At 49.8% G+C, this 22,054-nt stretch overlaps 1 protein-coding gene across 1 annotated transcript in view; it reads left to right on the top strand.

The window, feature by feature from the left end:
* The window catches only part of Timeout (circadian regulator timeout), a 366,583-nt gene that overhangs the window by 243,514 nt on the left and 101,015 nt on the right, over positions 1 to 22,054 (top strand). Inside the window, exons 17-18 of the mRNA XM_077706142.1 lie at positions 19,792 to 20,014; positions 20,838 to 20,980. Of these exons, the coding sequence (XP_077562268.1) occupies positions 19,792 to 20,014; positions 20,838 to 20,980 (366 nt within the window). The remainder of the gene's footprint in view (positions 1 to 19,791; positions 20,015 to 20,837; positions 20,981 to 22,054) is intronic.

The following is a 22,054-nucleotide window of genomic DNA, read 5'->3' as shown; positions in this document are numbered from 1 at the left end:
ATCTCCTCGCTCCCTGTCTCCGTGTCCCCTATTATTCTCCTGGAAACTTCGTGCGAGCGCGAGGTGATTGGAAAGCGTTAAAGCACTGCTCGTCATTTGTATCGCGAGCTCGGTCTTTCTTCGCTGCTGTTATTTTGTGGTACTAAGGCGGCGCAGTGGTGACAGAGGGAAGATGAGTTCGTCTCAATGACGGATACTTTATTAGTCCCTCCGGCGGCGAAGGATCTTCCATACGTCACACAGAACTGCGCCGCGTACAATGTGCGCTACATTTCGCCATATTGTTGTCCCTTCCGATTGTTTCGGGATTTTGAAAAGCGAGGTCGTGGTGGCGTACGGCAGCGTTGGTTTTAACCGAAAGTTTGCGTGGCTACCAGAATTGCGCGACTAGTCTCGTGTCCGTCTTCATTTGGCTGGTATTGAAAAGTTTATAAAAACGCTCACTCTCCTTCGCTGTTTGTTGTTTGGCCGCAGCTACCATTGTGTGAGCCATTAACAGGGCTTGGCAGGATAATTCAAAATTTTTCCTTAAATATGGACACATGATACCCTACAAAAATGTGCTTAAGACCCACGTTCGTTCGTTCATTCATTTATTCATTCGATACAGACACTTGTGAGTGACATCTAAGGTACGTGGTTGCATTGCCCTAAATTTCGCTGCGCCTGCATTTTGACTGTGCAACTCAGGATAGCACTAGGTTGAGTCATTTACTGGCACATTTGTTTTCCGTTTTCCCGAAGTGAGAAAGTGCCAGGTGCACTTATCACGGACCACGCGTTCTCCTAACCTGCGCTCTTGTGCAACAGAGCACTAATGCAACGGCGTTTTAAAGCGAAAGCTTTCTCAGTGGGGCCGATGTGCGTCCTGTCAAAGAACTAATGCATCTGCCCATAGACCGATTGGTCGAGAGAAAAGTTCTGATCAGATCTCTGGACACAAGGCGCATGCGTGAAACCGTACTTTTGTTGTGTCGAAAGGCTCGAGGAGGTTACTTGAAAATTGTGAAAAAAAGAATAGTTCTAGATAAGACAATGCACGCATCGATCTTGAAAGAGCACATGCAATAGTGTACCTTTATCTCATAAACCACGTACCGATATCCATTTAGATCGTTCGTACACGTGTTTACTCAGTGCGCGAAACATCGTCGGGTGGGTTCGTTGTTCCTTCGCGATTTGGGTCTTTAAAAATTAGACGATCGATTAGACGCACGTTCAGAGAAGGTGTTGACGCACTTTTGAGGTTAGAAAGGTTTGGGCTAACGTCGCTTCTACAATTAAATGTAGTCTCTCTCTCTCTCTCTCTCTCTCTCTCTCTCTCTCTCTCTCTCTCTCTCTCTCTCTCTCTCTCTCTCTCTCTCTCTCTCTCTCTCTCTCTCTCTCTCTCTCGGCCAAGTTTCTCTCAGTTTTTTTAGAACGGAATGGTAATTTTTTAGAAAGCAGTTTTTTTTTCTTTCATCAGCACAGCAGCAAAAAAAGCTTCGATTAAATGGCGGTCCAATTACAGTGTGGATAGCTTTGCTCAGCGATTGTCGCAGACATGCCGCATGGTAGCCAGGAAAGACACCACAAGCAGCCGTTACTAGGTGAGTGGTAGGGAGCTGGAAGGGAATTAATGTTCGTGTGTCAAAACGTCCGTGACGTTTCGACGCTTTCCCGCCGCCTGCTTTCATTAACCAAAATAGTTTTCCGGCGCGCACGTTTTACTACGAGCAAAAAAAAAAATCACCTTTCCACGAGTCCCACAAGGCTCTCCATGTACCTCTGTAGCTAGGTCGAATTACGTCGCACACATTTGTAAGCATAAAAAATGAAGCCGGGAATTCAATTTTACTCGCGCGTTCAAACTCGAAGCAATTTAAAAAGTGAAAAAAGAACGCAGCTTGAGAATCATTCGCCAGCTCGGTTAAATTAGAGTGAGCTAGAATAGTTCACTCTTAAAGTATTAGGTTTTTAACGAGATGCAAGATACGATTTAAAAGAACGCGTTGGATACACGTACAAAAATACCTCTTCCGTGCGCGCTATATTCTAGCTTAAGATATTAGCTACATGTGTAGTCGATACTGCCCCGCCCTCATCAAAAGATAGCTTTATGGCCGTGCCAAACGCTCGTGAAAGTGCGCTTTAGCGCCCTGTGCTTAAAGTTTTAATAAGATTGGTACGGCACCACGGTAGACTAATTCTTTTAGTTTAATGAAATTTTCGCCCTAATGGGTGCGCATAATCCGTCTACCTCAGATTCATGTACCCCAAACGCCATAGCGCGTGTAAAGTGGGACGGCGTCTTTGGAAGATTCACGTGCTGAGGGTGGACTGAAATGGGCCTTGTGTTGCCACGAGGTAGACGTCCATGCCTGTGACATTCCTTGTTTTTATATCTGAAAAAGTTGCGCCAGAAACGCAAGATGTCGATGACAGAGTCACAGCACTGGTGACCAGAAGGGTTGATCGTTAGCCGGAACTTTGTTTTGTGCAACGTTTTCACGGTGTGATTTGGCTTGCTTCTTGGTGGGTGGCTGCAGCGAGATCCCCGGCGTTGTATACGTGCGTCTTAATGACTTAAATTTTACATACGCCTTTGGGACTTCCCGGTCATTGGCGCTGTGTTGTATTTAGGTCTACGCGATTGATCAGTTAACCTTACGACTAATTGATTAATAATCCGTGTAGCAATTATTATTTCCTAAAAAATAGTCAAACTCACGTGAGCTAAATAAAGCAACGTATAGCCTCCTTAAAGGGACCCTGCAACACTTGCCATCGACTACGAGTAATGTGTTTTGGGATAAAGTCTATTGTCCCAGAAATCTCCTCCCGCAAGAATTATGAAAATCCGTTCACAATTAACGAAACTACGCGCGATGAGAAATCGCGCATAATCGTTCCCTCTCAACTCGACCGCGGGCAACGCGACGAAAGCTGCGCGCTCTCTCCCGGAGAGGGGGGCGGCTCGCGGCGTTCTCTTCGGCGGCCTTCGATATATCACATGCCGGGGAGTTTTCTCCTTTTCTCCGCAACGCGGAGGGGCCTATTTCCGGTCTGGTGCCACAAAAAAGCAGGCATGGGTGCCTGCTCGCAAGTGCGCGCTCGGGCTCGTAGGGCGTTTTTGAAGCAATAAACGTTTGTAGTCGAGTGGTCCCGTTGAAAGGGAAGTATTGAGCTCATCACTCAAACTCCGCGCGCACTCAAAACACAAAAGAAACGGCAAAACTGTGCCTACAGGTTCAGGCATAGAAGAGGTTCGTACACAGCGATGACGACGACGGAAATGGAAGAATCTAGCCGCGAAGTTGACCAGTGACAGCCGATCGGGCAGCCATGGCCTATGTGACGTCCCTCGGGCCATGCATAATGAGGACAACTGAAGAGAGAGCGGTTTGTTTTTCCGCGTCTTTCACATCGATTTGCGCGCTCACCGCTTCACGTGCACGTGTAATATTTGGCTCAGGTATTCCTGGCCGTGTAATCTAAACGTTGCGCAGGTTTACTTGCACTGCTCAAAGAGTGTTGCAGGGTCCCTTTAAGTTCTGCGTCTGCCTGTGTGGTAGTGCCTGGTTGACCGATCAACCCACCTTGTCTCAACGTGGAATGGTGGCACCATGCTAATGATTAAATTTATTGAAATCGCGACACGCAGAGGTAGCACACGGAAAAATGGCTGCTCCCCCTCCCCCCCCCCCTCTCTCTCTCTCTCTCTCTCTCTCTCTCTCTCTCTCTCTCTCTCTCTCTCTCTCTCTCTCTCTCTCTCTCTCTCTCTCTCTCTCTCTCTCTTTTCGCGCAAGCGACCCGCCTGTAAAATCGATGTGACCGTGTCTGAAGCCTCCCGTATCTTCGAGTTTATAACTTGCTTGCTCAAATGTTGGTGCGTACACCGTAGGGCGGGAGAGCGCCTCGGGCGTGAGATGTCCCGACGTTAAGCTTAACGTTACGCTTTGAAGTCTTGCGTCGTCAACCGGTACCCGCAGCTCGACGTGCAATGAGCATGAGGTTGTTTGACGTGTCTTAATGCTCAACTTGAGGTTTACCGATGTTAGGCCGAACGTCACGCTTTAAGTCTGATGTCTTCAACCGGTACTATTTGCAAAGAGTATTTTCTATACTCAATCTACCTGAAGGGCATCAAAGCGACGTTGACGTAAGGCGTTATGCTCCGGCGTATTCCCCGCAGTTGGCGCAGTTAAACTAGCAAAAGTAACACCTGCCCACAGAGCTGCCCAGTCCCGCAGTGGGGTATTGGTCAGCGCTTTATACGCAGTAATGTACGCCGCTTTCGTACGATATTCCGTAATTCGCTTAGTCAGACCGTCCTTTTTCTGCAAAAGAAAACTGAGGGTGTCCTTCACCGACTACGCCTGAACGTCGCCTTCACTGGTAGTTTTCTTTTTAAGATAGGCTGGGCGGACTCGCCATTGTGCTCTGTGTGCTCTGTGAGAGACGACATACAGCATGTCTTGTGTTACTGCCCGAAGCATACAACTCAACGCGAAACAGCTAAAAGAACTCTAGTGCGACTGCTACGAGGACACTCTTTAGAGCTGCGTCACTTTCTTGGTCCGTGGCAAAATCACGCTGACGCGGCGCGAGGGACAAAGGCTCTGTTAACTTTTCTGTCTGACACGGGACTAACCGATGTTCTTTAAACTTGGGATCCTCAGATTTTTTCTCCTAGTGCTGTAATTTTTTTTCTACGTTCCGAACTGATTTTATTTTCTTCTCCCTCTTATTCATTGTTGGTGCGCACTTCTTCCCCTCTTCCTTTTTTTTTTTTTTTCACCTCGCTATGTTCACCCCCATCTGAAGTAGCAAGCCCCGCCGTTTGTGGGGCTAACCTCTTCAGTATTCATTAAAGTTTTCTCTCTCTCTCTCCTTTTTAACGCAAAATGTTTTATTCCGAGATACACCAAGATTTCACTGACGTCATATCCGTCACAGAAATGACGCCAGTACAACAAAGCAAGCGGCCTGGAAAGAGTGCACCCCTGCACACGGGGTCTTCTTGCGGGGAAGCAACCTTTAGAACCAAGGACTTCGTTATACGTAGGGTTGTTCGTTTTCGGGTTTTATATTTTAACACGGAAGTGTTTTTTGCCGGGATGCACCGGGATTTCACTGACGTCATATCCGTCACGGAAATGACGCTAGTACACATTTGCCGAAGCGACCCGCGAGCAGGACGTCTCTCGCCAAGCACACCCACAAGACAGCCGCCGACCCGCAAATCAACTGAGCTGCAGATTTCGCGGCACATTTAACTTTTGTGTTTTACCGATTCCTGTGACACAGGAATCAACCACAGTTTTTTTAGCACCAGCACCTCGACTGAAAGCGACGAAATTTGTTCATCATCATCATTTTAGTTGTGGGTGTATAAATATCGCGCCCTATTTTCAGTTATGAAGCTTTCCCGTATATTTTTCTCGCCCCCAGCAGCCGTTTGGAGCGAATAAAGAAAAAAAAAGACAGCGGAGAGCGCATTTAGGTCCGGAACATTGGCCTTGCGTCGATATATCGACTTCCCCGCATCGCGAACGGGCTTTTTCTCGCTCCGTTGACTGGCCTGTCCCCGCATAGGCGAACTCGACCGCCTAACTTGACTAGTCCTGGCCGGGAGGGCAGCCGGTTTTGTGCTTGGGAAGATCAGAAAAGAGCGGTTCCCTCGGCTGCCCAGGGCGGGAGATTCTAGGAACCTGCGGAGATCTATAACGCTGCCCCTCGTAATCGCGCCTCACTCCTGTCTCGCTGCGGCGTTCCCCGTCTACACCTGCCCAAAGCACGCGACGAGTTGATCACTGGAAGGAACACCGCCCACTCGTTACGTGGATGAGAGAAGCGCTCGCGCTGATCCGTCGTACTTGGCTAATTACCCGCGTAGACTCGAAATGGGCGCGGCGCGCTTGGAATGGACGCACGCGTCGCGGTTGAGCCCCTTTCAGGCACGCCTTCAATGCGGTACTCGAGGAATTCGGCCCGGCGGACGGCTGCGGACGGGTGTCGAGAGGAATTTTCGCTCGGGGTTGCGTCAGAGCAAACCGAGTTACTTGCGCGTTAAAGGGTTAAAATAACGGGCTACTGCTTCAAAGTCGGATATCTTTGGTTTACTTCTTGTGGCTTCAAACCTCACAGCATTCCCTAAGCACGCTTGTAAACACGTTAAGGTGCTTTTCCTGGACAGAATGGGCGTGGTTTTGTCACAGCGACTGCACTGCCGTCGATGCCACTGCACAAGCGCAGTGCGACAGCAATGGTCGCTAACTGGAAATGGTGAAGAGGGGAGAAAACGCTTTTTCAGCTAGGCGGAGCAGTTCTGCACCTTTTCTGACAGCGCTAAGCGTCGTTCTATAACCGACGCTAGCCGCTATAGTGAGTCCCGTGAGAGAAGACCTTGTCATCGAATTCAGCCGTGTGTCGACGCAAGTGAAGGAGGGCCGTATACGACTAATTCAGTCGAATGGAAGCGGCTGAGTGGCGTTTCAGCAACTCGCAGTAAACTCGTTGTCTGAGCGCTTGTCAGGTGACGCGTTTAATTAAGGTACGTTGCGTAGGGGTGGCGTCCGCAACACGTTGCAGAAAATACTTGTTCTGATGGGGTGCTGGGACACGCTTTAAAGTTGCAAAGCAGCAAAGATTCGAGGCTTGCCTAAAGATGCACAGACATCGCCCATCGTCCACGGCCACCGGCTGCAGCCAAAGCTTAGTCGCGAACTGATCAAGCAGGCGTAGTCGTCAAGATTGCTCTGTTGGAAAGAGTAGACTGCAAACCGTCATCTATCAGTGCATCCACGGGCGCCATACGAGGACAGCTTATCTATGTCGGCCGTAATCTTGTAGTCGTGTCGACTGAACTGTGGATGGGGAAATCGCACCGTACGCAACGTCAATATTGAAGACTGCAAAAACGTTTTCCGCGCGTTGTGACTCGGAGCAGCCCTGTGGGACTTGTTTGTTGGAATGGGATTTCTTTCGGACGAAGCAGAGCGTGCACTCGTCTCCTCGCCGTGTTTACAGTGAGGCCTGGTGGCCTTGCCTTGTTTTTTGCCTGACGCGGGACTCACGTGGCGGCGCTGCAGATCTAATTTGAGCTTCGCACTGGCGCGAGTTTGAATGACGCCTCATTAGGGCGCCCCGGTTTCCATGGCGTTTTCCGAACGGCGAAACAGCGCTTCGCCGCCAGCCTTTCTTGCACGCATTTTTTTTTTTTTCTTGCGCGCTGTTTATAGGCTCCGTCGTTGCTATTCGCTGTGGCGTGCCCCACTTTCGGCTTGTTCGTGTTCCGGCGGCTTACTCTATAGGCTCGAGAACGTGTGCACGCCTGTCAACTCTAATTGACGTTGTGCGCTAGTTTTCTACGACTTATTTTTCCCGCTGTGACCAGGCCTCAGCGTTGAAGGGGGAGGAACCGCTGCGTGGCGTTGTGGTTACGCAAGCTCATCCTGGCTGTTCGGTCGCTTTTCGGCGAACCTTAGCCGTTATTGGATTAGCTAGTCGGTTTCCGCCTGAGAACGCGAGCTGTGTGGGAACGTAAGCTGTGTTGCAGAGCGGGAAAAACAAAGTAATCTGTACTGAAGGCCAGCCTGAGTAAGCTTGCGGCCGAAGAGAGTCAAACAGGCTAAAAGCCGTATATACCAGCAGAGTAGCCGGGATTCGTCAGAGAATCGCGAAGTAATACAACTTTTCCATTAGGCTTCTAGGCTGTCTTTTCCTTTGCTGCTACGCCGTATCCGAATGTTATATCGAGCAGGATAGAACTGTGGTTGAACGGCTTTGTGACGTACGTCCGTACGTAACTTTTCATCTGTGGCCGACCACTTTTCATCCTTAGCTATGGGGGTTAGACTGCTGGTATAAACGACTAGGCTGGAATCACGGCAGAGGAACTTGGTGCCGTAACCTGTATTGACATACGAGAGTACGGACAAATTTTCGCTTGAACGAGGCATCCATCGCATCTTGTCGCAATGAAACCCGTGTTCTCAGCGGCACACACCCGTACAGCGTAAACGAGATTCGTACTAAGAAAATACTGCACCGGAAAACTCGCTTAACGGTCCTCGGTGCTCTTTGACGTTAGCTGCTGCGCGTTATTCCCGCTTCTGTTGTCGCAACCGTCGTAATGTTTTTAGCGTCTGAGCCAAACCAATTGCATGAGGCGCCGCTTCTTACATCTGTAGCTTACGATATGTCTTTGAGTCAGTGCTAAGAACATGACTGCGATATTAGCGAGGGGTGGGGTATATTTACCGACATAGAATTGCGGTTGCAGGACTTTGTGACGTACGGATTTGCGTAAGTGCGTATTTTTCGCTGGAACCAGGCATACATCACGCTGCCTGGTAGAAAATGGCGAGGCCTTTATCGGGTGGCCGTCTGCCATAAGGGCGGGAAGCGCCGGTCCCGTCTTTGTATCTCCTGTATAATGTATTATTCCGCGCCAACTTCTTTTTTATAGTACGAACGAACTGGCCCAGCACCAAGGTTAAGGAATACTCGCAAGACGTGTGTTACCATCCACGGGGTTTCTTCTCCGTTCAAAGGTATGGAAGAAGTATTGTCCCGGTAGCACCGTCATAAGCGCATAGCCGTATGACAACCGCTGCCGCTGTACTGTGTTTACCCTTAGGGTGATTGTCCTGCATTTTTGATGACCTTCAGAAAACATCGTTCTTTCACTGTCTGTGCATGGGAGGTGGTGAACCGCCCACGCGGATAGCCTTTGAACTGGCGCTGCCAAGGGTAGAGTGCGTGTAAGGGGCGAATTGTCAGTCGGGATCCCCCATCGTTCCATCGCGTGGCAGTGTCTGACAGCTTCGCACACGCAATTTCTTCACCTCAGTTCACGTGGCTATTAAGGCAAACGCCTTATATCTCTCACCAAACGCATAAAGTGACCGTCGCCGCCGTCGGTGTCAACACGACTGGTGCCAAAAGTCACGTGACCTTGCAGGCGGAATTGCGCAGTGGGGAAGCGGGGGGGGGGGGGGGGTGCCCTGGCGCCGTGGCTCGGCTTTCGCATTCCTACACGTAAGCAGTGTCAAAAGGGCCGTGCAGACAAAAGAGAAGTTTGTTTTATTCGAAGATTATGGGTTTTATGGTGCCCCAGCGCGTGTCCGGCAGCAAAACATGCTTTATTCAGTCAGAACTAACACAATTTTAGCCAAAATTTTAATTTTCCCGCTGCATAGTGTCTTTCGTGGCGTCACCGATGACGCATCTAGGTTATGTTTCTGAAAGGAATGTTAGTATGTTGACTAAGGCTGCTGCGAACAGCGAAACGTTGTTTGTTGACCGTCTGTCCTCCTAGGTGGCACTACCATACCGCTCACGACCGCTGTCGGCACTCGCTTTGTTTTTGACCGGCTTTGTATTTAGACTCATTTTTGGTACGGTTCATAGTAATCGTTTCGTAAAACAGTGGATATGCTCGACAAACATGGTCACGTCAGACAATGTCGCTTATACTATTTCTGTGTTTCGCTGTTTCAACATGTTTTTACCGGATTCTTTCGAACAGAATAACTTTCGTATTCGAGGTGAATATTCGAAACAAATACTAATTCGAATATCGAGTGGACTGTCAAATATTTCTTGTGCTGTTTTAGCGCACATTTCGGAATATGCAACGCCATTAATAGTGTTACACCAGTAGTAGCAAGGACAGACGGGAAAACGAAACGCACAATAACGGCTATTCGTGTTTCCAATTTCTCGGTGTGCCACCCAGAATACGGTGTTCATTTTCCAACGCCGACTTTTAGCACTACATGTTTAGCGGTCGAGAAAGATCTAATGTTTTAAATTCGCACGAGTATACTATCACCGCTCATATTGCGGCGGATAGTTCCTGTTACGTTACGTCGGTTCCACCCTTGCTGACGTCGGTTCCACCCTTGCCCTGGCTGACAACTGACCCACATGACCAATTTCTTCATCTAAAGGAAGATCTCCGTCGCGCCACGCGCGCTCTCATCCCACCGTGTGGGACAGACCTTCCCAATGGGCTCGCTCGCTAGGAGGAGGTCCTGCTGCGTAGACTTCGAGTTGAGGTGGCCCTCTCTCCTGCGGTAACCCGGGCGTGGCCACCGCGATACCATGCCCCGTTTACCACGAACTGCCCCTTCTGTACGGCTCCTGCCGAGTGCAGGAGCCGTACAGAGCCACCTGCTATGGACGTGAGTGCAGCAAGATCCCGACACCTTCGCGGCACAGGCCTGCATCCTGGGAGACCCCCCGATCCCCAACGATGGCCGTGGGGGCCCCACCACCGCTGTCTTCTGGACTTCCTCCGGGAAACGGGTGCCAACTTGTACCTGTAGGACCTTATGCCAAAGGGCATACTATCGCAATTAAAAAAGAGTATCCGGCCAACACCGATTATTTGGATATACCATATATCAAATTACCGAGTCGAGTGCGAATCAAATGAAGGAGTATTTGATCTATATATGAACTTACGAATATCCAGACATCCTTAGTTTTTATAGCGGGTAAAGTTGTTGTTGTTGTTGTTGAGTGTGTTGTTGAGTGTACTGTTACTGCAGCTACTTCGTCTGCGGACGCTTCTGGCTGTAGAGGTGGAGGGGGCGGGTACAGTTGGGGCAACCATAACAGGGCCCGCTTGCTCGAAGGCCATTAAGACAGACTCATTCCAAGTCTAAACTAATTGCCTGACTTATTCGGGTTCTTATTTTCCCTATGCTATAAGACGCTTTCCGGAAACTTATAAAACAGCCAATGAGACTAAATTAGAATGTCATAAGACTATGAATAAGCTTACACCGAGCAGTCTTTTTCACAGATTTATGCTGACGTGGTCGGTCATTTCATCATAAAGGTCGACCTCCATGCAGTGAAAAACGAGTGAAGAAACCGCGGAAGTGGCGAACGACGTCCGGCAGCGGCCGCCCGAACGTTGACTTCGAACAAATGCCTGTTCAACGGAGATCTACGCCGCGCAAAGGCCGTCGTGAGAGAGGGTGGAAAGGGCCGGAAAACGCCGCCGCCGGAAGCTGCAAGGCCTGTACCTACTTTGATGCGGCAGCGACGGCTGCAGCCAACCACCGTTTTCAACTTTCGCTGTGCGCTAAGGGCGTCTGCTTGTTTTTCCCGGGTAGCGCGGCTTTTTTTCTCCCTCACGTCAAACAAAGATGTACAGGAATGGTCGTCTGCCGCCCGATATTTGTCTAGAGCAGACATCGGGCGACCCAGCGCGTGGTGTGAATGTGGGATCGTCTGCTATGTGGGCTGTCGGCGCAGTGGCGGCGAAAAGTCGGCACGGAAATAACCGAACAGATGTGCTTGTTTATAAAATCATGCCCATTAACTAGGTGAGAACCAACGGGCGTTCTTCATAGAACTGAAACGTTACAACAAAACTATACACAAGAACCAAACCTTAACAGCATGCAATACCCCTGCCCGTGCGCATTTATTAAAATCGCGGTTTCAAAGAGGAGCTGCGCAGACTTCGCGTCCTTCCATCAGTCCCTTCGAACGTGGTGGTTACGAAGCTTGAGTGTTTGGGTTTGTACTTTAATTGCGCATTCTTCTTGAGCAATTGGGATGCGCTGCACGTAAAAGCATGCATTATATCAACATCCGGCTATATTCTACAGCGCGAATGTTTACAGCTGCAGCCCTATAGGTAAGCGAGCTAGCGTCTAGGCAGTGCCTTATTGCGATCGTGTCGCCCTTCCCGGCGGGTGAGCCGCTGGACTGATCGTTGATTCCGAGTCTACGATGAACGCGAAGCCAATTCGCAACTGTCTAATTCACGGCGAGGCGAAAAATACGACTTGTGTTGTGACAACGTGAGACAACGTGGGCGCGTTTCGCGTCAGCCCAGTGGGTTTCCCCTGCCCACGCTTCGTAGCAGACGATCTTTGTTTATGAGATCGTTTTCGCGGTCGGGCGCCCGAGGCCCGGCGGTCCGGCCGAATGAAGCGCCTGCCAAGAATGGCGCGTCATTGTAACGTATTAGTGACAGGGCCCAAATACGCCGCCTGGTGGTCAACGTTTCTTGACTGTATCCGATCATGGTTCAAATTAAACTTTTGCCCACGCCGGCGGCGGCAGCAAGCAGTTTTGCTGCGTATTCCCCGCTTTTCCCTAGAAATTCCTCCCGTGCGCGTCTAGGTACCCGATGTCCCTGTAGACTCCAGTGCGACTGCTTTCTAACCTAGCCTGTGGGATTTCGAGAAAGCCCACTTGTCCGAATCTTATTCGCCGACTTATTGAAGTCCGTGAATAAGACTAGACTGTGAATAATACTGCCAATAAGCACGTTTGTTCGAGCAAGCGGTCCTGCAGGTTTAGTTAGTCCGATCGGCCAACACAGCGCTAGCTGAAGTTTTGCTGGAAACCTATACTTGCACTCAAACTGGCTTCAGTTAGTTGCTGTTTCTCCTTGCGCGTCTCTCTCTCTCTCTCTCTCTCTCTCTCTCTCTCTCTCTCTCTCTCTCTCTCTCTCTCTCTCTCTCTCTCTCTCTCTCTCTCTCTCTCTCTCTCTCTCTCTCTCTCTCTCTCTCTCTCTCTCTCTCTCTCTCTCTCTCTCTCTTTCTCTCTCTCTCTCTCTCTTTCGACCCGCATTAAGCGCCGTCAAAGAGCTCATAAGACGAGAGAGCTAAGGAAAATAGCTCCCAACGTCCGAACAACGAATCAGATCGGGTTCCCATACGGCAGCGGTTGGAGGGAGCACCGAATCTAGGCCAGCCAGCTCGCCGCACATGTAGGCTGCGGCTGGCAATCTTTGGCGCTGGCGACTTAGTACCTCCGAGGCGTCTCGTTGTCAACGCCAGGCGCTCCGCTCGGGGCTCCCGCACTTGATACACTTATCGCAGGCCTGCTCTGTCCGGGCCAGTTGCCTCGCTCTCGGCGCTAATCTTGCGCCTCTTTATCCCTGCTCCCGCGCGGGGAGGGCCTCCGCTTTCCATCACCGTCAGCGCCGGCTTTGGCCCTTTCCTGTCTCGACGGCGAGCCTCTTTTTCTTTTCTTCGTTCTTCTCTTCGCTTGTTCCCTGCCGTGTGGTCGCCAGTGCATCATTGAGTGGGCTCGCTTGCGAAATAACCCATCGCTGCCCCAGTGACGTCGAAGACTCGCCGTAAGACATATGGCCCTGGATCCGTGGTCGCCGTGTATCGGGTGCCATCGCCTGCCGTGTATGTTGCAATACCCAGGGCTTCCACTGAGGCCCCTCGTTTCTGATTGTTCCCGCATGGAAAGGTCGGGCTCATTGCATCAGGCAATGGGTTATTTGCTCTGGTATTAAAGGATACAAGCGGGATCCTTTCCGAGACCGGGTTAGAGCGGCTCTACGAGATTGTTTATCTGCGAGATTGTTTCTTTATAGTTTCGCCATCCACCGAGAACTTTAGGAAGTCCCCGTGACTGGCTCTGCTTAGTCTTTTCAAATCGAGATTTGAACTAAGATTGGCGAAGACTAACCCAAGTGTACAAACCAAGCGTAGACGAAATTTCGTGCCTGCGAATCCCCATAACCTGACTGCTTTGATCTCGAATACATGCGCAAGCTGCGGGCCCGCAATAGTAGCCAAACATCTCTAGTTGCCTGAAATAGCATCTCTTAAGATTTATCCCTCGCATGTACTACCATACTTTGTGCCAAAATGAAAACAAAAAATACATATATAGCGAGATTCAAAACAGCGCGAAAAGACGGGACAAGAAAACGACGACCCAAGGCGCTGAAGCAACTGGTTGGTTTATTGAGCGGCTTGCGATATATACCAAAGAAAGGAAGGCGAGAAGGAAACATGATAAAAAAGAAGTGCATCGAACATTGCACACAAAACATAAGATCGATACACGTGCACTGATTAAATGGTAGCAACGCTGATATGAGACGTGGCCAGAGGCGCGAGGCAATCCTGAACAGTCAAGCTTTTTTGTGAATCCAGATAGCGGATTTCTTTACTTAGTAATTTCAGCGCCTTGTGTCGTCGTTTCCTTGTCACGTCTTTTTGCGCTGTTTTGAATCTCAGTATGCACCAACTAGCCCAAACCACCGTTCTAACACATATATAGCGACACTGCGCAAAAGTCGCATCCAAATTTTGGGACTTGAGAAATGTGTACGAAAAAACAGCGATCAGAACAGGATGACAGGACGTGCGGTTGTTTTCGCTGTTCCTTTGTAAACATGAACCAATTAGCCCGACATCACACTTTATTGAAGAACTTTGGGCTCGCCAGGAAGAATGACGGCTTGTTATCAACAAATTGAACCTACGCATTCTCTAGCTATTTCTGCGCCTTCACTAGATGAGATACTCCTGCGCGGGAAATACCACAGCTTTGAGTGTTGAAGTAAGCTTCTCCTCGTGGCTTGGTTGCGGAACTGTAAAGCACGATTTACAGGACGTTAACAAATTGAAGCCTGCTGACTTAGCTAGGAGCAAACCACCCGGACAAAAAAGGAAAGCACTGAAACTGGATTCCGGTTGGGGGTGTTGGAGGAAGCAACTAAAGAAATGCGAAGATGTTGAACATGAGAGTTACCTATGTAGCAGCTGCCTGTGAAAGGCCTCCCACGCTGCACGCCACAGTTGCTGCTATAGTATATCATGCTGTAGCGATTTAATCATTTACTTTGCTTATCCTTTAGCGTCTCCAACTACAGTTTGCAGCGGTTTCGCGCCACCATTCCATGTCAAAAGTTGGCATTGAACCTGCAGTGAGCGTGGAACTTGGGCGCCCACTTCTCTGCTGAATTCGCGCTTTCTTTTTTCTTTTTTTTTTTTTTTGTCCACGAGGTTTAATAAATCTGATTGATGTGTCTGTCTGGTATCCTTGCTAACATCATTGTTTCCTAATATTTGTTGTTGCTAACATATCTTTGGTATTGGGCAGCCTATCTTTGAAATTGGGCACCAGGCAACATATCCCTGGTATTGGGTCGTGCGCTTCCGCTGAGAGGAAGCCTCTGCTCACCGTCGGAGGGATCCCTTGATGCCGGCACCTTTATTTAACCACAATTGCGTGCAGCACGTTAAGCTTTTAGCGGCGTGTCGCGCTTGTCGTCTCCAGAGGTGCGCGTAGATTCTCAAGATACGCCTGTATCCCGCCTGCATGCACTTGACACCGCTCCACCGCTCCCACTTGCGCTGCGGCGGCTCCTATTTTCGTGGCGGGTGACTTCCCCGCATGCATTTGTAACTCAAGGTGGCGGATGGACGCGCAACTCTTCTTCCATAGGGTAGCTACATACAGGAACCCTATTCCACCATGAAGTGCGCAGCGAGGCACCCTGGTTGATCTAAAGCCCCTCCACCGAGTCCACGACAGCGAACGAGAGAAGTATGGAAGGTTGATCAAGGTTTTACACCGGCAGTTATTTCGTCTCGTATACGTTATGCACGACCAGCCATTTCACCGTTCAGAGCCAAAGAACCACCACGAACGACTTGAGAGAGAAGAATATAGGAACGCATATATGTGTGTCCGAGTCGATTATTGCTGTGCAGTACCGTATGTGGTCCGTAGCGCCGCTGGAAGGTGCTTTAATATAAAGATGATTAGGATTAATATATATATATTTTTTTCAGTTTACCACTCCCTATATTCAGCGCCATCCGCCGAAAAAATGTCCGCGCACTGTCGCTCGAGGACATTAAACTCGCGATTTCTTAAAAGTCCGGAGTGCTTTAAAGCATAGTGCCAGAATTAGCCAGGAACTGTGAACTGAATTATTACTGAACATTTCGCACCAGTATAGAAAAGGGCTGCGCAGGGCTAGTCTCATTTGACCCCATGACCTTTGACCTGTACGAAAACCTTAACCGCCACCGTGTTGTGTCCGGGCGAAAGGTGTAGGCATAGCCTGCTCTCCCTCACCTCTCTCTCTCCACCCCCTCCCCTCTTTTTTTTTTTTTTCGTTCTAGTAATTTTCCTGTACTCTCCTAAGGTGTACGTTTTGTGCTTGGCGTTGCCTTCTCTCGTTCCCGGCGGCCGTGGGGGCTTGGGGGCGAGCGTAATCTATCTCGGCCAGTCTTGAGCGCCGCGTAAACCGTGAGTGTGCGCGGATAATCAGGCATGAGTAGGGGCGGCCAGTCCCGCGTCGTCGTCGCAGGCGGCACTCTCCTAATGATGAGGGCCTCCTCTCGCCGTGGCCCTCTCTTTCCCTTCTGCCGCGCGCAGCCTCTGGGCGCAGCAAGCAGCGGCGGCTTGCCGTGCCACACGCCTCGAGGCCGGCCTCCGTCGCGTTTCCCGGGCTACCGCGTTTCCCCGGCTTCCGTGATGCCCGCCACGGAGGCCCAGAACGGCCGCTTTTAATAACCCATTTCCGCCTACCGTCACCAACTTCCGGCCGGCCGTCTGCAGCGGAGGCCGCAAGGAGGTTCCGCAGATTGCGAGCGCTGCGCGAAGCCCCGCTGCACTATTTGTTTCCATGTTTTTACGGCTCCGCGTTGCAGGCCTTTCTTGGCTCTTTGCGCCTCTACACCTTCTTTCCGCTTTCCCTCATTTTCGTAATTGTCCGCTTGTGTAGCATATCCTCCCGTAATTATAAATCTCGTGCAAACCTGTTTTGATGGCCTGCGCCCGCTTTCGCGACAGGGCGAAATACCTGAAAAAGTATCCGTTGCGGAAATTGTCCGCGTAGTCTGTGTACGATCGCCCATCCAAGGAACCGTCTGTTGCATCCGTGCGCCTACACGACGGTTATTAGCAATTTTGTTGTATTTCTTCTCGCGTTTAGAGGGCCCCGCGGGAAGTCGCGAAGGGAAAATAGAGGACGTTGCCGAAATACGTATCTTGTGCTTACCGTTTTTTTTTTTTTTTTTTTTTTGCACCGGGGCTAGCTACGACATAGTTTGCCTAGCTGTGTTTATTTTGGTTGAGTGCGTTGTCGCACAATGTCCTGTTTCGCAGTTTGACCACCGGTTTTGTCGCGCGTGCGTGATAAAGAATGCTGGGCGTGTTTAGTCCTTTGTTGACTGCCTATTTGGGGCGTTGGCGTCCGTGGGGGGGAACATTGTCCTCTATATCCCTTTGGCCATTATCCTGGCCTTGCATCTCTTGTAAATTCCCTCCTCTGTTCTATGGTTCTTAAAAACTTCCACTACTTTGGCTTCAGTTTCTTTGATATTGTTCGCCAGAGGGCGCTCCAATTCTCCAGCATACTCGGCTTCCAGAAGCCCCAGGATTTAACGGTAGCACAGGGGAAGTTAACTTCAAGGCTGTCGAGGGAACGAAAAGAAGATTAGAATGCTGGTGGACGAAAAGCAGAGAGGGGAATATTGCCTAGGACAGTTGCCACCTGTAACGGAAAAAAAAAAGTATTTTGTGCCTAATAAGCTTTTTGTGCCTGCCCTAAGCGGCGCTAGTATTAAACCAAGAGTATAAAACGTAGGTATATTAGTCCTTTTTGGTAAGATGGCATGTCATCACCCCGCTGCAAAGGGGAAACCAATAGCGATCAATCAAAATACTCTCTACACGGTCACAGGCCACTCGGATCGCAGTCACCTAAAACATGCTTATTTGACGTGCAAATAACGGCCTATTGCGGTGGTAGTGACATTGTGATACTTTTTAATGTTTCATCCGCCTGATGAACCTTCAATAAAATCACGTATAGTAACATTGCCTGGTCTCTTCTCCTGTTTGTTTATACGCGCTCATTCTAATCTTTTTTTTTTTTTTCCTACAGCTCAGCGCATATGCGATATAACCGGCTTGCTTTTCATTTGCCCTCTCTATTCGCGCATGCTCGCGTTTGTTGTCTTCACTTGTCGTGTGAGGCCGAGTGGGAAAGGTTCCACTTGCTAATGACAGTCAGGTAGTTGCTTAGTTATGTAAGACTCGTTCTTTTAAAACCTCGAATTATTACCTTTCTTAAAATATTTTTTGAGATGGAAAGGAAGAGCTAATCTTTCGGTGGTGGTAGGGGGTGGGGAGGCGGGGAATGTTTTTGTAACTGAAGCAAGCCTACTGGTATTTTCCGGTTTAGCTCGTGCAACCCTCTTAACTGCTCTGGGGCATGCGGGTCATTTTGTTCGCGCAATTTTTGTAGCGTGAGCTACACTGGCCGAGGTTGAGCAGTTTCGCGTGGCTCCTGGAGAGCCGGGCTGCGCGTGCGCGAGGAGCAGTGCCGTCTCACGGCACACAGCTGGCGCGCCGGAGCCGCCGCCGCCACGAGTAGATTGGATTGGATTGGATTGGAAATCGTTTTAGCAGCAGTAAGCATGATAATCAGGTAATGGTGGACAACCAGGAAACCTAAGAATAACCAGCTGAATCTTAGCTCACGCTACGTATATCCTGGCGTATCCGAGCTAAGCCACTACTAATTTTTTTCTTCCCTACAAACTCTCTACGAAGGAAAAATGAAACAACGCGAAATGTCAGGACGAGAGAGAGAAGCCCCTCAGCGCGGGTGGCTTTTCCCTCTCCCGTCCTTCGTCTTTCCGGCGCAGTTTTAGCTTCCATCACGCTTCACCGACGAGCCGAAGCTTTCACGTTAGTCCTCCACGCGACTTTCCGTTTTGTCTATTCGGCCTGAAGGCTTGCACTCGAGTCCAGTTGGACCCAGACTGTTTGCTAGTACACTCCCAGACTTCAAGGCTTCTTGTTGTTGTCAGCTCTCTTCTTTTCTTTTCTTTTGTGAAGAGTTGGAGGTGGCAGAGAGATCCTGTTTTTGGAGACCATCTTTTTAAGCGTCCTCGGACGTCTTATCGACAAACGCGGAAATGCAAGACGCTTTGTGAGCCGGGCAGTGGAATAGAAAGCGAGCTACTCATTCAAAGGACCGGTCACAAGTGATGCCTTTGTTCGCCTTCGAAATCCCGCTTCTCGAGGCGGCCTTTGAAATTCGCATCGCTCAGTTTGAAAGGACGGCGCCGCACTCACTCCGTATCTTCTTTGTAAAGTTTTACTTCCTGTTAGAATTAACCACGGCCATTGGCAAATAAAATACATTTTTGAAACGTCGAGGTTGCTAGGGGGCTTCATTTTTGCACCGCCAGTACGTTGGGAGTTTGGGTTGCTTCTGAACGACTGCGATGAATAGGGACGCTTGGGAGAAAATAATCGTCTTTTACATCCGACGCAAAGTAAGTCGTGTGCCCCAGACGCATACAAACTGCAGAGTTGATCTCAAGCGAAGACGAAAGTGCGGCCTTCTTCCTTACTGCGCTCTGCTATCTTTTGGGTTGCGAGGCATCGTGACCGTCGTGTTAGCCTTCTCTTGTGCCTTACAGGCCTTCTGCTCCTGTATATCCCCCCCCCCCCCCCTTTTTTTTTTCCATTCGTGTTTTTGCTTCTCTTCCATGACCAGGCTCCTCTGGTATTCAAGGCTGCAGCAGGTCAGCAGGGTTTTCCGAGTGTTCTTTTTTTAAGCTTCGCTTTCTATGCCTCTCTGAAAGCGTCCTTCGTTCGAGCAAAACGCACTGCAGGAAAACCAAATTCACGCATTGGGTTTCACAAAACGATGATGATTATAAGCGAAGGCACATCAAGCGCCTGAAGAGAAAAAAAAACGCTTCCGGTGGGTGGAATCGAACCTGAGTCCCTCGCGTTATGAAGTCGACACCTATCCCACTACGCATTCCGACACGCTCGAAGAAATTTGAATTTTGAAATTTGTCTTTCACTCCGCTTGCATGGGAGAAAGTTTCGCCTTTTAAACATCTTTCTCTTAAGAAAGGGGTTCTGATTTTTTCTTGTTGTTGTTTCAGTGCGATATCAGAGTGCACAAGCCTTTCGTAATTGGCGGTGTCACACCTCTGCTTTATTAAAGTCGGTGCGCGCCTGTTTTTTTTTTTCTCTCTGTAGGTTCGCCAACCCGAAGGTGGTTATGGCCTACTGTAAGCTGCTGGCGCACTACCGCACCAACTCTGCAAACACGAACCGCCAGGTGGTGCGCATGCTGCACCGGCTCGCGTGGGACCTCAAGGCGTACCCGCTGCTCTTCCAAGTGAGCGTCTTCAAGAGCTTCCAAAGCGTCCTCAACGACTGCAGAACGCTGCCTCCCGAAATGGTTGACGACACCCTCAAGGTGGGCGCCGTGTGTGCAGTGCCCGCTGTTATGTCCTATCGCCCCTTAGGGGCTGCGGCTATTGGCGTCTCCTGTCGTCGTCGTAATCGTCGTCTCATGTAGTCACGGTAATAAAACATCTGGAAAACTCGTTCACGCCTCGCGCTAGAACGTAACGCCTGCTAAACACCGGAATACTCGTTTACGCCTCGCGCTGAAGCGCTTCGTGCTTCAAAGACAAGAGACTTTCGCAGCAAAGCTGTATACCTCTACGGTTTCATCTCCGTTGGCAAAAACGCCAAGGTGCCAAGAATACACTTATACACAGCATGCTTCGACCCTCCCCAGGTTTCACGCTAGTAGAGGTGGCCCGGAATTTTTTAGAGAGGTGACAGCGTTCCTTTCTAAAGTCGGTTTCGTCGTACGTGCCACCGCCCAATTTAGCACCAAACCTCCCCCGCGATTGTTTCTCCCAGATAACGCGCAGAGCTGAACTGAACGTCCGGTCTAGGCTTATAACACGAGGACATTCAGCGCGTGTTTGCATGTTTAAGAAGTCTGCTCTCCTCAGCTGCGTTGACGTTCTTTATCCACAGCAGTTCCTCCAAGAGGGCTGTCAACTCTACAGTCTTTGTTTGTTTGTTAGCTTCATTGCGTGCGTGTGATTTCTTTCCTAAATTTAAACATGCGCCCAAGCACCATTACAAAAACACTGTTTGGCCAGTTAATAATGCGCACGCTGCATCCATGAATGAACTCATTCGCGTGCAAAAACACTAGTGCGCTTCGCGGTGAGCTGCTAAGTGTCTTTCTCCGGCCTCTCCCATTTCCCGGTCTCTGCCAGGAGCTAGCCCGCCTGGCGACGTACGTTGTGCGGAACTTCGTGAGCATGGCTCAAAGCAACAAGCTCGCCTTTGCGGAGATCCTCTTCTGGAAGAGCAAGAAGGACGTGTACGAGCTTGTGCATGGCTACGGCGCCACCGAAAAGTGAGTATACCTTCCCTCATGCATATTGTCACGAAGCCAAAGATGACGCAGTTGGCTTCAAGGAAAAACCAGTTTATGGGAGCGAATTTGTGCTCCCCTAACTTAACGAATACAGAGGCGGTGAAGCAGCAGGCAGCAAAGTGACGTGCGCAGGCGAGTGTCGGCCAAATCGAATACCGTGGCGTCTGCTCTTTTATTTCTCGGTGCGAGTGTTTCTCGAACTGTCGAATGGCATCCAGAACACTGTAGATCAAAAAAGACTATTCTAGGCTGGTGACGTTAGTTCGAAACACTCTCCCTGTTAAAAGAGATAGCACGTGTGGCATAAGAAATAAATAGTGGAACACGCGCTTCACTTTGCCAACGGATAACACAGATAACAGCCCGGGGCTGCCGGTCAGAAAAAAAAAAAAAAAAAAACATAAACAAACCCACTGCATGGCTCTCGGCAATATCTATGCGCGTTTTCGGGGAACGCACCCTGGGCATTGCTGGGTAAAAGAAGAGCTGGGGTAAACGAATAACGGGTGAAGGAAAACAACTCTAAATTGAATTTGGCGTATCGGAACGACACCCGTGCTATGAAACGATTGTTGTGTCTGAAACTCTCCGAGTAAGTTCGCAAACTTCCGATGCTCCGCTGGCGGCTCTACCTCTAAACGGTGCTGTACCGACAGCAAGACGACGGAGAATAAAGTTCCTGACATCGTGCCCACCAGCAAAATATCTTATCCACTGATCCACGGCGGTAGGGGAGGAAGGGGGGAGCGGATGGCTAGAGGACTTGGACGTCCTTAACAATGAAAAGAGCAATGTTTTGTTAAAAGTCGAGCCTACCCCACTCACCCCATTGTTAAAGGAATATTTGAAGACGGTAGACCTAAAAAGAAGGGAGGGGAAAATTCCAGCATAAGGGGCTCTTGACCATTACATGGTGTCATGCTTAACGGGCACCCAGCGTTGCATCATAGAGTGGCGAGCTCGCTTAGCGTGAACACGGGAGCGCGTGTCCGCCAGTACTATCATAGCAGCCTACCGCGGTCTGCGCGAAGCATCACGCATGCGCTGTGCGTG

Source organism: Haemaphysalis longicornis, unplaced genomic scaffold (assembly GCF_048455015.1).
Source record: "Haemaphysalis longicornis isolate Haplotype H1 unplaced genomic scaffold, Haemaphysalis longicornis Haplotype H1 scaffold_4, whole genome shotgun sequence".
NCBI lineage: Eukaryota > Metazoa > Arthropoda > Arachnida > Ixodida > Ixodidae > Haemaphysalis > Haemaphysalis longicornis.
This window is presented reverse-complemented; position numbering and strand designations above follow the sequence as displayed.